Source organism: Triticum urartu, chromosome 6A (genome assembly GCF_056163025.1).
Source record: "Triticum urartu cultivar PI428250 chromosome 6A, HENAU_Tu73, whole genome shotgun sequence".
Lineage (NCBI taxonomy): Eukaryota > Viridiplantae > Streptophyta > Magnoliopsida > Poales > Poaceae > Triticum > Triticum urartu.
In genome coordinates this window covers 263,265,550-263,278,097 of record NC_141878.1, presented here as the reverse complement: position 1 = coordinate 263,278,097, position 12,548 = coordinate 263,265,550, and the positions used below count along the sequence as shown (strand labels likewise).

General features: G+C 43.5%; 1 protein-coding gene across 1 annotated transcript; it reads left to right on the top strand.

Moving 5' to 3' along the window:
- Positions 1-10,400: 10,400 nt before the first annotated feature.
- LOC147964946 (uncharacterized) lies at positions 10,401-11,138 on the top strand. Its single transcript, XM_087528151.1, has one exon. The coding sequence runs from the start codon at positions 10,401-10,403 to the stop codon at positions 11,136-11,138; it is 738 nt and encodes a 245-aa protein (XP_087384277.1).
- The last annotated feature ends 1,410 nt before the right edge of the window (positions 11,139-12,548 follow it).

Below are 12,548 nucleotides of genomic sequence, written 5' to 3'. Positions count from 1 at the left end.
TTCCGTAGATGTTCGGGCGGCAGTAGTGGTATACGTTTCGAAGGCGTTCGAGCCATCGGTAGCGGTACTTGGTGAATCCCGAAATGGTCTTGGCATCTTCGCGTGTAGGGGTACTTGGCGTTTTCGTGTAGTCGAACTTGAGGGGTCTTGACATCGTGGTACTTGGCACAATCCGCATAGTCGTGCACTTGTCGGAGAGGATCTTGGTGTCTCCAAAGCGAAGAAGCAAAAAAAGCCTCGGGTCTTGGCGTGGCTGACAGCAGGCCGTGTGGCCCATGTGCGAACAACAAGGGCGAGGAGGCAGCCCTAGGCGTGGTCGATGCGGGCGTCCTCGCTACGCTCCTGTACCTGTTCGATGCAGAGAGCTTCGGGACGGCGCCTGCAGCAACTGGAGGTCGATGGCGGAGCAGCAGCAAGACGAAGAGATCGGCGGCCTAGACTCGCCGGTCGGAGACGGGACGCGCGCAGCAGGGAGCTCAGCGGCCGGAGCTGATGGTCAATGCAGCCGCAGGGTCGCAGGCATGAGGGCTCGGCGATGCTCCTGTTGCCGCTCACGACGAAGAAGGGAGGACCATGGGCGTGCGAGGGGGCACTGTCTCGCGGCTGGATGGACTTGGTGCTGCGGAGGTCGGCAGCGGCAGCGGTGGCCGGCGAACTTGGAGCTCCGGGCGAGGCGGAGAAGCGGTGGCGCAAGCGCGGTCCACGAGATGGTGCGGGGCGGCGGCCTGGTTCTGCGGGATCCATGGCGGCATCGGACGGGATCCGGCGACGCAGCTGTGGCTGCTCGATGCAGGGGCGCGCCGGGGGAGGCTCGGTCGTCTCTGGCGGCTTGGAGGGGATTGGGCGCTGGGGCTCCTCCCTTGGCTCGAGTCGGACAAGAGGAGAGGGAGACGAGGGGAGGAAGGGCGAGGGAAACGGGCTCCTGTCGCTGCGAGCGCGTGCGGGAACAAAGGAGGAAGAGATCGAGCGGGGAGAGAGATGGGCATCGGGGAGGAATCGAGGGAGATGGTGAGGAGGCGCTGGTGAAAGGAGGAAGGGAGCGAGGGGGGTCGAGGAGGTGGCGCTCTGGTGGCGCGAGGAGGAAACACAGGAGAGAAGGGGATCGATCGGGATGGGGGGTTTCACTCGGGCCTAGGGTTAGGAGGGTAGGTGGGCCAAAAGGCCAGCCCAGTGGGGAGGGTGCCGGCTGGGCATGAGGAGAGCAAGGCTGGGTTGAGCTGTCTTTCGCTCTCACTCTAAAGAAAAGAAGAAAAACAAAAACAAAGATAAGAAAGAAAAGAAAAAAAGGAGGGGTTAGAGAAAGAATGTGGGCATGCGGTTAAATCTCCCGGAGTCATCAAAATGAGTTAGTTCCGAGGAAATGCATTTGGCACCGCTTGAAAGGATTGCATTCAAACACATTTGAATGCAATTCAAATAAGTTTGAATTAGAGAAAAACATTTTTGGAGAGTCGAAAAATGTTCGGAATTTTTGTGGAGATCGGGAAAGCGATGAAAGAAAATATGGGCAAATTTTGAGGACCAAACTTGAAGCGGGAAAAAGGCATGGGAATTAAATTGCAAGTGTGTTAAGGTGAATTCCAAAAGAATGGAAAAAAATTATAATAGCTCCCTAATATCGGGAGGATATGTTATAAAGAGAATCACCATGTGAATTCCCTCGATTTAAATGGACCGAAGATCCATACGGTTTATTTATTTGAGTTACAAAAGATTTATGAGAAGATGGCATGACGACATGATGCAATGCACATGATGCAATGATGAATGCAACGAACCAAACAAAACACATGACGAAAACCCGGAAACCCTGGAAGGCATCTGAAGCTCCGGTCTTAGGGCGTCACATACGATAAGTAAACGGACTCCGAAAAATCTGCAAAAATATTTTTTATCGGTTTTGGAATATTTTAAAATTTTGGAAATAAAGAAACTTCCAGGAAGCGTCCCCTGGTGGGCACAAGACACCAGGGCGCGCCAGGCAAGCCTAGCACGCCCAGTTGGGTAGTACCTACCTGGGACACCTTTCATACTCCGTTTTTCTTCCATATACTTGTCCACCAAGATTTAAAAAATCTATATATACTTCCCGAACCTGTTGATCACTGTATCAGGGAGAAATCCTCTGTTCTCTTTTCTTGTTGTTTCCTGCGCAGTTTTGAAAATATGTCGTCCCAAGACTCCGATGATGAGAGCTATGTTTGACATCTCATTGTTTACTCAAAGACCTATGGGGACCTATCTCCTTGTGGTCGAACTATGGATGACGAGGAGGATGCTCACTTGATGAGGATCGATGATTCAAGCTCGAAGGAGGAGGATATTCCTCTACCTCAACCTAGGGATATGCATAAAATTCAAGAAGTCCAGTCTTCCTAAGAGGGCTAACTGGTCTAATAACCGATCTATTCCTTCTCGTTTTCAGTAGAAAAGCAAAGGAGATTTATGTGACAAGATCTTGAAGCTGGAGTTGGAGGTCGATGATTTAATAGAGGAAATTGCTCTCCTCAACTACAATATGAAAAAGTTGAAGGCACAGTTGTCCTCACCACCACCATCTTATTCGCCACCAAAGGAGAACTGAGTTTCGGGTATGGGCACTCCCCTTGGCTTCCGCCAAGCTTGGGGGAGGTGCCCCGGCATCGTATCATCCCACTATCTTTTCTGTTTTTACTTATTTTAGTTCGATAATTTTCTTTTAGATGAAATAAAGTTTAGTTTGATCCTTTCTTCTTTAAGATTTTGCTTAGTGATCTATCCTTGTAATCGTGTACAAGTTATATAAGAAAGTAAATTTTATTTTTTGCTTTCTTTACATTCATGTTGCAAATAAAGAAAGAAAAAGAGAAAGGAAATAAATGAAGATAGGAAATAAATCAATGAGATTATATACTAATTCTATGGTAGGTGATGGCACCACATAAGGAAAAGTATAAGTAGAAAATTTTATGAGAGATTGACAAACATAGCATTAGTCAATGATGCAACTCATGAACGAATTAATAAGGGAAGAGAAGATTCACATACAGATATACTATCTTAGAAATCTTTTATGATTGTGAGCCCTCATCAAAATATTATATGCCAAGATTGTTGAGTGGACAAGGAAGACAACTTAATGATTTATGTTTGTTTATATTCACATAGAAGTCATATTGGCATAGATCCTTTAACATGTGATGCTTGCCAAAAATTCTGTACTAAGTAGACATACTACTTGTGCATCCAAAAATCCTTAAACCCAAATATTTTTCAAGTGTCCACCATATCTACCTAGGGATTGAGCAAGATCCCTCAAGTAAGTCGTCATCGGTGCAAAAAGGCAATAAAAATTGCTTCCAAAAGTGTGAGATCATTTAGTGTAAGGGAAAATTGAGTGTTGTATGAACTTGGATCACAAAGAATAAAAGCGACAGACTGCATAATAAAGGTTGTCATCTTAAGGGGCAATACAACATGACGTTCTCTTGCACTAAGGGATTGAGCATACAAACAAATAAGCGCATGGCAACCTCTGCTTCCCTCTGCGAAGGGCCTATCTTTTACTTTTATGCAAAGAGTCAAAGTATTTATCTCTATTCCTTTTATTTTTATCCTTTGACAAGCATCGTGTGGTGAGGAAAGATCTAGGAACATATGTCCAGTTGAATATAGATGGCATGAGTTATTATTGTTGACATCACCCTTGAGGTGAGTATGTTGGGAGGCGAAACTATAAGCCCCTATCTTTCTATGTGTCCGGTTGAAACGTTTTGCTCATGTGTACGAGGTGAGTGTTAGCAATCATAGAAGACTATATGATGGTTGAGTATGTGGACTTGCCTAAAGGCTTAGATACGTGACCCTTCCTGAAAAGTTGATGAATTGTAGTTCCAAAGTTAACTGAGAACATAGTTTGTTGGTTTCTAATAGAGTTTCTGTTTTATAGTTCGATTGTGTGATGAACTATTACTTATTCATGAGAAGTATATGATATGAGTTCTATGATAAAATTCCTATGTTTAATTTTGTTGTTGTTATAATAATCAACATGATACTTCGATGTCCGTATTTTGTTTTATCGACACCTCTCTCTCAAAGCATGTGGACATGTTTTCAGTTTCGGTTTTCGCTTGAGGACAAGCGAGGTCTAAGCTTGGGGGAGTTGATTTGTCCATTTTTCATCATGTTTTCTTACTGTTATTTATAATGTTTTTATCCATAATAATGCTTTTTGGAGTAATTCTAATGCCTTTTCTCTCATAATTTGCAAGGAACACACCAAGAGGGAGAATTCCGGCAGCTAGAAATCTGTACCTGGAAAAGCTGCGTCAGGCCACCTATTCTGCACAACTCCAAATGAGCTGAAACTTCACGGAGAGTTTTTATGCATTATTTAAGAAATAGTAGAGCCAATAAACACCAGAGGGGGGGCACGTGACCCTTCTTGAAAAGTTGATGAATTGTAGTTGCAAAGTTAACTGAGAACATAGTTTGTTGGTTTCTAATAGAGTTTTTGTTTTATACTTCGATTGTGTGATGAACTATTACTTATTCATGAGAAGTATATGATAGAAGTTCTACGATAAAAGTCCTATGTTTAATTTTGTTGCTGTTAAATAATCAACATGATGCTTCTATGTCCGTATTTTGTTTTATCGACACCTCTCTCTCAAAGCATGTGGACATGTTTTCGGTTTTGGTTTTCGCTTGAGGACAAGCGAAGTCTAAGCTTGGGGGAGTTGATATGTCCATTTTGCATCATGTTTTCTTACTGTTATTTATAATGCTTTTATCCATAATACTGCTTTTTGTAGTAATTCTAATGCCTTTTCTCTCATAATTTGCAAGGAACACACCAAGAGGGAGAATTCCGGCAGCTAGAAATCTGGACCTAGAAAAGCTACGTCAGGCCACCTATTCTGCACAACTCCAAATGAGCTGAAACTTCACGGAGAGTTTTAATGGATTATTTAAGAAATACTGGAGCTAATAAACACTAGAAGGGGCCACTAGGTAGGCACAACCCACCTAGGTGCGCCAGGCCCCCCAAGCGCGCCCTGGTGGGTTGTGGCCTCCTCGGCCCACCTTCAATGCCCATCTTCTGGTATATAAGTCATTTTGACCTAGAAAGAAAATAAGAGGAGTACTTTCAAGATGAAGCGCTGCCGCCTCGAGGCGGAACTTGGGCAGGAGCACTTTTGCCCTCCGGCAGAGCGATTCCGCCGGGGGAACTTCCCTCCCGGAGGGGGAAATCATCGTCATCATCATCGCCAACAACTCTCCCATCTTGGGGAGGGAAATCTCCATCAACATGTTCAACAACACCATCTCCTCTCAAACCCTAGTTCATCTCTTGTGTTCAATCTTGTTACCGGAACTATAGATTGGTACTTGTGGGTGACTAGTAGTGTTGATAACATCTTGTAGTTGATTACTATATGGTTTATTTGGTGGAAGATTATATGTTCAGATCCATTATGCTATTTAATACTCCTGTGATCATGAACATGTTTATCATTTGTGAGTAGGTACTTTTGTTCTTGAGGTCACAAGAGAAATCATGTTGCAAGTAATCATGTGAACTTGATATGTGTTTGATATTTCGATAGTATGCATGTTGTTATTCCCTTAGTGGTGTCATGTGAATGTCGACTACTTGACACTTCACCATATTTGGGACTAAGGGGATGCATTGTGGAGTAGCAATTAGATGGTGGGTTGCGAGAGTGACAGAAGCTTAAACCCCAGTTTATGCGCTATTCTATAAGGGAACGATTGGATCCAAAAGTTTAATGCTATGGTTAGAATTTATTCTTAATATTTTTCTCGTAGTTGCGGATGCTTGCGGGAGGGTTAATCATAAGTAGGAGGTTTGTTCAAGTAAGAACATCACCTAAGCACCGGTCCACCCACATAGCAAATTATCAAAGTGGTGAACACAAATCAAACCAACATGATGAAAGTGACTAGATGAAATTCCCGTGTACCCTCAAGAACGCTTTGCTTGTCATAAGAGACTGTTTTGGCCTGTCCTTTGCCTCAAAAGTATTGGGCTACCTTGCTGAACTTTTGTTACTATTATCGTTACTTGCTCATTACAAATTATCTTGCTATCAAACTACTCGCTACTTACAATTTCAGCACTTGTAGACAATACCTTACTGAAAACCACTTGCCATTTCCTTCTGCTCCTCATTGGGTTCGACAATCTTACTTATCGAAAAGAGCTACAATTGATCCCCTATACTTGTGGGTCATCACGCATAAACTAGGGTTTAAGCTTCTATCACTCTAGCAACCCATCATCTACTTATTACTTCCCAATGCCTTCCCCTAGGCCCAAATAATGGTGAAGTGTCATGTAGTCGACGTTCACATAACACCACTAGAGGAGAGACAACATACATCTCATCAAAATATCAAATGAAGAATACCAATTTCATATGATTACTTATAACAAGACTTCTCCCACTGAGGAAGTCCTGGATTAGGGGGTCCTCGGGTGTCCAGGCTGTGTGATATGGGCCGGACTGATGGGCCGTGAAGATACAAGGTAGAAGACCTTCCCCCGTGTCCGGATAGGACTCTCCTATGCGTGGGTGGCAAGATTGGCGTCTGGATATGTAATTTCCTTCTTCTGCAAACCGACTCTGTACAACCCTAGGCCCCTCCGGTGTGTATATACCAGAGGGTTTAGTCCGTAGAGGCTATCAGAATTCATATAGGCTAGACATCGGTTTTAACCATTACAATCTCGAGGTAGATCGACTCTTCTAATCCCTATATTCATCAAATAAAATCAAGCAGGACATAGGGTTTTACCTCCATTAAGAGGGCCCGAACCTGGGTAAACATTGTGTTCCCTGTGTCCCTTATTACCTTCGATCCTCAGATGCACAGTTCGGGACCCCCTACCCGAGATCGGCCGGTTTTGACATCGACACCCATGTCCAAACGTAACTACTCACAAAGAATATTCATAATGAAGATCAGAGGAGTATTAATTATCATTAAGGATCTGAAAATATAATCTGAGTGGATATATATATCTGGATCTCTCCAACACATAGACCTTGCCAAAAGAAAAAAGTATAAAAATGAAAGGTGATGATCACCATGACTCTTGTATAAGGGTAGAAGATGAAAGTCAGAGATAGCCCCTTCGCAGAGGGAAGCAGAGGTTGTCATGCGCTTTTATGGTTGGATGTATAAAATCTTAGTGCAATAGAACGTCACTTTATATTGCCACTTGTGATAAGGATGTTTATTATGCAGTCTGTCGCTTTTATTTCCTCCATATCACAAGTTCGTATAAAGCTTATTTCTTCACACTAATAAATCATACTTGTTTAAAGAGCAATTTTTATTGATTGCACCGATGACAAGTTACTTGAAGGATCTTACTCAATCCATAGGTAGGTATGGTGGACTCTCATGGCAAAACTAGGTTTAGGGATGTTTGGAAGCACAAGTATTATCTCTACTTGGTGCAAAGAATTTGGCTAGCACGAGAGGGAAAGGCAAGATCAACATGTTGGATGGTCCATGACAATATAACTTCTATTCGGATATAAGAAAATATAACCCATTATGTCATCTTCCATGTCCAACATCCTCTTTTTAGCTTGTCATATTTTAATGAGTGCTCACAATTACAAAAACATGTTCAAGATATGTAACATCCCAAATTTCCAATTTGGAATGTTATGCATTAGATCATCATTGCATATCATATTTCTTTGCATTTTGGCTTGATCCTAGAAATTCTATGCAACTCAAGGACCCACAGAGAGAGTTGGGGATTTCATTTTTTTCATATTTGAGTTTTCTCAAATTTTGAAAACAGGATCGTTTGATTTTAATTATTTTCTCTTCAAATATTTCTTTTATAAAAATAAAAAGAGAGGGGATAAAATGACTTCCCCAAAATAAAGAAATATTGGGGACTAAATGTTAAAATCAAATAATATTTTATTCGGAGCTTTTATCGCTATTTTATTTGAATTAGGAAAAATATGCGTTTTTCAAAAGTACATTAGAAGACCAAATAAATGTTCACCTTGTCCGCTAGATTTTTAGAGGACGAGGAATATTTATTTCAGGATTTTTGGAGTCCGTTTAGTATTTCTTTTCTTTATTTTTCCAAGCGGAATTATTTAAAAAAAAGTCAACCGACCTAACCGGGTCGTGCCCGACCTGGACACTAGCTCGGCCGACCTTTAAAGGCGCGAGGCCCGAGCGACCGAGCCACCTGAAACCCTAGAGCCAGCCCCGCCCCGCCCCGGAGCCGCCACTGCCGCCGCCACACGCCGCTGCCGCCGCCGCTGCTGCCATCCGCCGCCACGCGCCGCTCGCCACCGCCCCCCCGCCCACCGGAGTTGCCGCCCTACAGGCGGAGTTCCTGCTGCCGCCGTCATCACGAACGCCGAGGTAGCCGCCGGTTATTTTAAACCGACCGGTTTTATTTCGAAAACCAAGATTCGTTTTTTTGTTTAGATCGGTTCGGTTTTTCCGTCGGTTATATAATTTAGCGAACGCCCGTTAATACGGTCATTTTAACGAATGGTTTTCACCCGCTAACCGCAGACAACGAACGTTCGTTCGTTAGCCTGTTCGTCAGTTTTCTTTTTTCCAGGGTTTTTTCGCGATTATTTTCGATCGTGATTTCTGCCCTAATCTTCGTTCTAGTATAACTTTTCGCTCGTTAGTCGGAATCAGGCGATTCAAGCGCCTAGATCTTTGTCTCGAAGCCCTCTTTCTGTTTAACCAACTTGAACAAGTTTTTGCTACTATAAAATTTGAGTTTAGTTCAGATTAGTAAATGGATCTTGTTTCTTTCGCAGTTTGAGTTTTGTTGCTTCGTTTGATTTGATTCTTTTTTAAACTGGAGTTCTTAAGTTGAACTTTCTGGTTAGATCTCTTATTTGAGTTTTACCCGTGCTTCTAATTGAGTGCTTATTGTAAGCTTGTTTGTTTGCGATAGAGTACCCGGAGTGCGAAGAGTGCTACTACGAGTCTCTAGGTTTCACGGAACATTAGCAAGGCAAGTAACACTTTGATCATACCTCTTTACTACCCAGTTTTATTGCATTAGATCAATCCCCAAACAATTGCATGATTAGGATCTGATTAAATTGTGCGTTTTGGGAAGTAGTTGAGGTAGTACCTATTCACCTGTTTATTTTCAATCCCTAGGAGTTACTTCTACGTTGCTTATATTGCTATGCTATGCTTGTAGACGTGGATTGGGTTTGAGAGTATTCATGATAGATGTGAGTTTGCTAATTAATGGTTCGACTTAAGGTGGCAACTTGAATACACATTTGGGTGGATTGCTTGTGGGCACCTGGAGAACCCAGTGTTGTCCTAGGATATCCCTGAGGACCCGTGTGATCATCCTACGGCCCGCCACCTAGGCTCAAAGGGATCATAAGATTATTCATGCTAGAAACTTCCGTGTGCAACCACAAGCTATTATGGGCTCTAGCATAGTTGAGTAAGTTGCGTGAAGCTCTTCAAGAGGTAGACTAGCAGATGTAGTGGGTTGTAGGAGGTATAGTCTACCCAGAGTAGAGAGTTAATGCTTCAGAAAGACTGTGTCTTGAATCTCTGACCATGGATGTATTCGATTCTTGTGGGGAAAAGTGCGCAAACCTCTGCAGAGTGTATAAACTAATCATGGTTAGCCGTGTCCCCGGTTATGGATATCTTGAGTATCTAGTTCTTGGATTATCATGATTGATCTCATCACTCTTAATATAATTTGATGGGGTTTAATGATGATGATTAATTGGGATTGAGTTGGAGGAACCTTTTGAATGATTAAAAACTACCATGATAGTTAAATAAATTTATTCCGTTGTTGTAGGAAAAAATGGCTTTTTGCAAAAACTTATTAACCATACAGCCTCCACCAGCCAAATATGCATGTAGCGATAGCAATTATTTTGTTCATTATTCCTCTTGTGTTTCTTTGCCAGCATATTCCATGTGATGACCTGTTTCGGGCTGCAACGTTCATGTTGCAGACTTTTCAGACGACGAGTAAGGAGCCATAGGTCGTTGTCTTTCACTCAGTGATGCCGTTGGAGTTGATGGACTCACTTTATCTTCCAAGCCTTCCGCTGTTATCTATTTAGATGGCCTTAAGCCGTATTTATTGTTTTATATTCTCTTTTGAGACATTCGATGTAATAAGTGTGTGATTGCTACTCTGTTATAAATCCTCAAGTGCTGTGTGTGTCAGCATTACTGATCCAGGGATGACACTAATGCATAGAGATCAGACTGTTTGAGGTTTGGTTGCTACAAGATGGTATCAGAGCACACGCTAACTGTACGACACGACCACTAAGCTAAAACCCTAGACGACCACTCTCTTCTCATTTCTGACTCCTCTCCCTTTTCTACTCTTTAGGATGGCGGACACGAGGAACAAGTTTGCACAATCGGATGAGGACACACCCTTTGGACGACCCTTGAAGGAAGTCACTAAGCACCTGAACATTGGAATACCAAGATTCACCGGGACCTACAACGCCACTTTACCAGAAGAGGAGCGCTGGATGATCCAAGTGCAAGTTCCGGGAAGGACGTTCATGCCAGTCACTGAGCCCATAGAGTTTTCCTTTGATGCACCCACTTGGAGCCTGGGCAAGAGCATGGCATCCCACATCACCATGGGACACATTGGAGAAGTTTACCACAAGGATCTCACGGATACTATCTACCAGATTTGTGGGCGCCGAGATGATCAATGGGAGATGATCAGCACCAGGAAGGATAGATCTATTGCAGCCTTCATCCAGGAGTTAAACCAGCACATTCGTCGCCAGGAGAACAAGATGTGCGCATGCATGATAGATCTAAAGAAGGCAATGACCAGGATCACCGAGCTTGAAGGGGAACTTAAGGCTACACGCGATGATTACGAGGAGGAAATAACTGTGCTAGTGGAGAAGAATGATGATCTGAAAAGGAAGCTAGGAGTATTCATGGGAGACCCTGCACCAGGAGGCGAAGATGACAATTCCACTTGCCCAGAGAACTACATCATCACCGACGACACCGACTCAGACCCTAACTATAGCGATGATGATTTTGTTGATGAAGCTGGAGCAGATATTATGGAGTCTTCCACCGATCAATATTTCTAGTCGACCACCATATCAGTAGTAGAATTCCACCATGTAAATAGTATAGTACGAGCACTTTTGTAATGATAGTTAGACCGATTGTACGCCCTTGTTTGAATAGATTGAAGTGATATGATTGTGTTTGTCTCATGTGCATATGGGTAGTGTTTTCCCCCTAGACCCCATTCTACTCTATTTTCTCATCTTTTATAAAAGCATCAGATGCCTCCGAGACGCGACAATGGATTTGCTTTCCCACCGGAGCTCACCTAGTTGATCCAGCAGCAGAATGCATTGATGTAGATACTAGTCTAGAATCAGAATTAGGGGAACAACAACAATAACAACAACCCGCCACCACCACCTGTTGTTCACTTAGCCCGTTTTCTAAGGCTAAATCCGCCGGTGTTCTCCAGTAGCACCGAGCCGATAGTTGTAGATGATTGGCTTCGCAAGATTGGAAGGGAGTTGACCACTGCAGGATGCACCGATGTGGAAAGAGTGTGTTTTGCCTCACATCAGCTTGATGGACCCGCAGCAGCATGGTGGGAGAATTACACTGTCACATATCCCATCAACACGGTTACATGGGACCAGTTTCAGCAAGCCTTTCGCACTGCCCATGTATCAGCAGGATCTATGGCCATGAAGAAGTGCGAGTTTTGCAACTTACGCCAAGGAGGACGCACCGTTGGCCAGTATGTGGATGACTTTAGTAACCTAGCATGTTATGCCTAGATGACGTTACTACGGATGCAGCTAAACAGGAGAAGTTTCTGGAAGGACTGAATGATGAGCTGAGCATGCAGTTTATGGTAGCAACTTTTAATAACAACCAACAGTTGGTAGATAGAGCTCTCATGATTGAAGGGAAGCAGCAGCAAATTGACAACCGTAAGAGGAAGTATGGACACAGGAAGTATAATTCTAGAGCTCAGCAGAGACCCCGTTTTACCCCAAACTCGGGGGACCCCTTCAACATAACCATGGAGGTCACAACCACAATGGAGGGATTTCACACAACCATAGTGGCCCTAGGACTGGAAATGGTAATGGAGGAACAAACGGCCAAAACTGTACCAACCCAGCAACGCCCGCCAAGAAGGATCTAAGTCACGTTACTTGTTTCAAGTGCGGGAAGAATGGACATTATGCCACAGAATGTTCTGAAGCAAACAATGGAAATGGCAATGGAAGCTCTGGGAAGAAGCCCAACCCTTTCAACAGGGGACAACTGAACCATGTTAGCGTGGAGGAGATTGAAGCGCAACCCGATGTAGTAATAGGTAAGTTTATGATTAAGTCATTTACTGCAATCGTTCTTTTTGATACTGGTGCGTCGCATTCATACATATCAAGGGGATTTGTGGGTAGTTTAAACTGCCAACCCAAACCCTTAGGACACCCATGTTAGTAACCTCGCTAGGAGCG

Excerpts from the sequence above, each read along its gene's own strand:
- LOC147964946 (XM_087528151.1), top strand. The coding sequence starts at position 10,401 with ATGGCGGACACGAGGAACAAGTTTGCACAATCGGATGAGGACACACCC.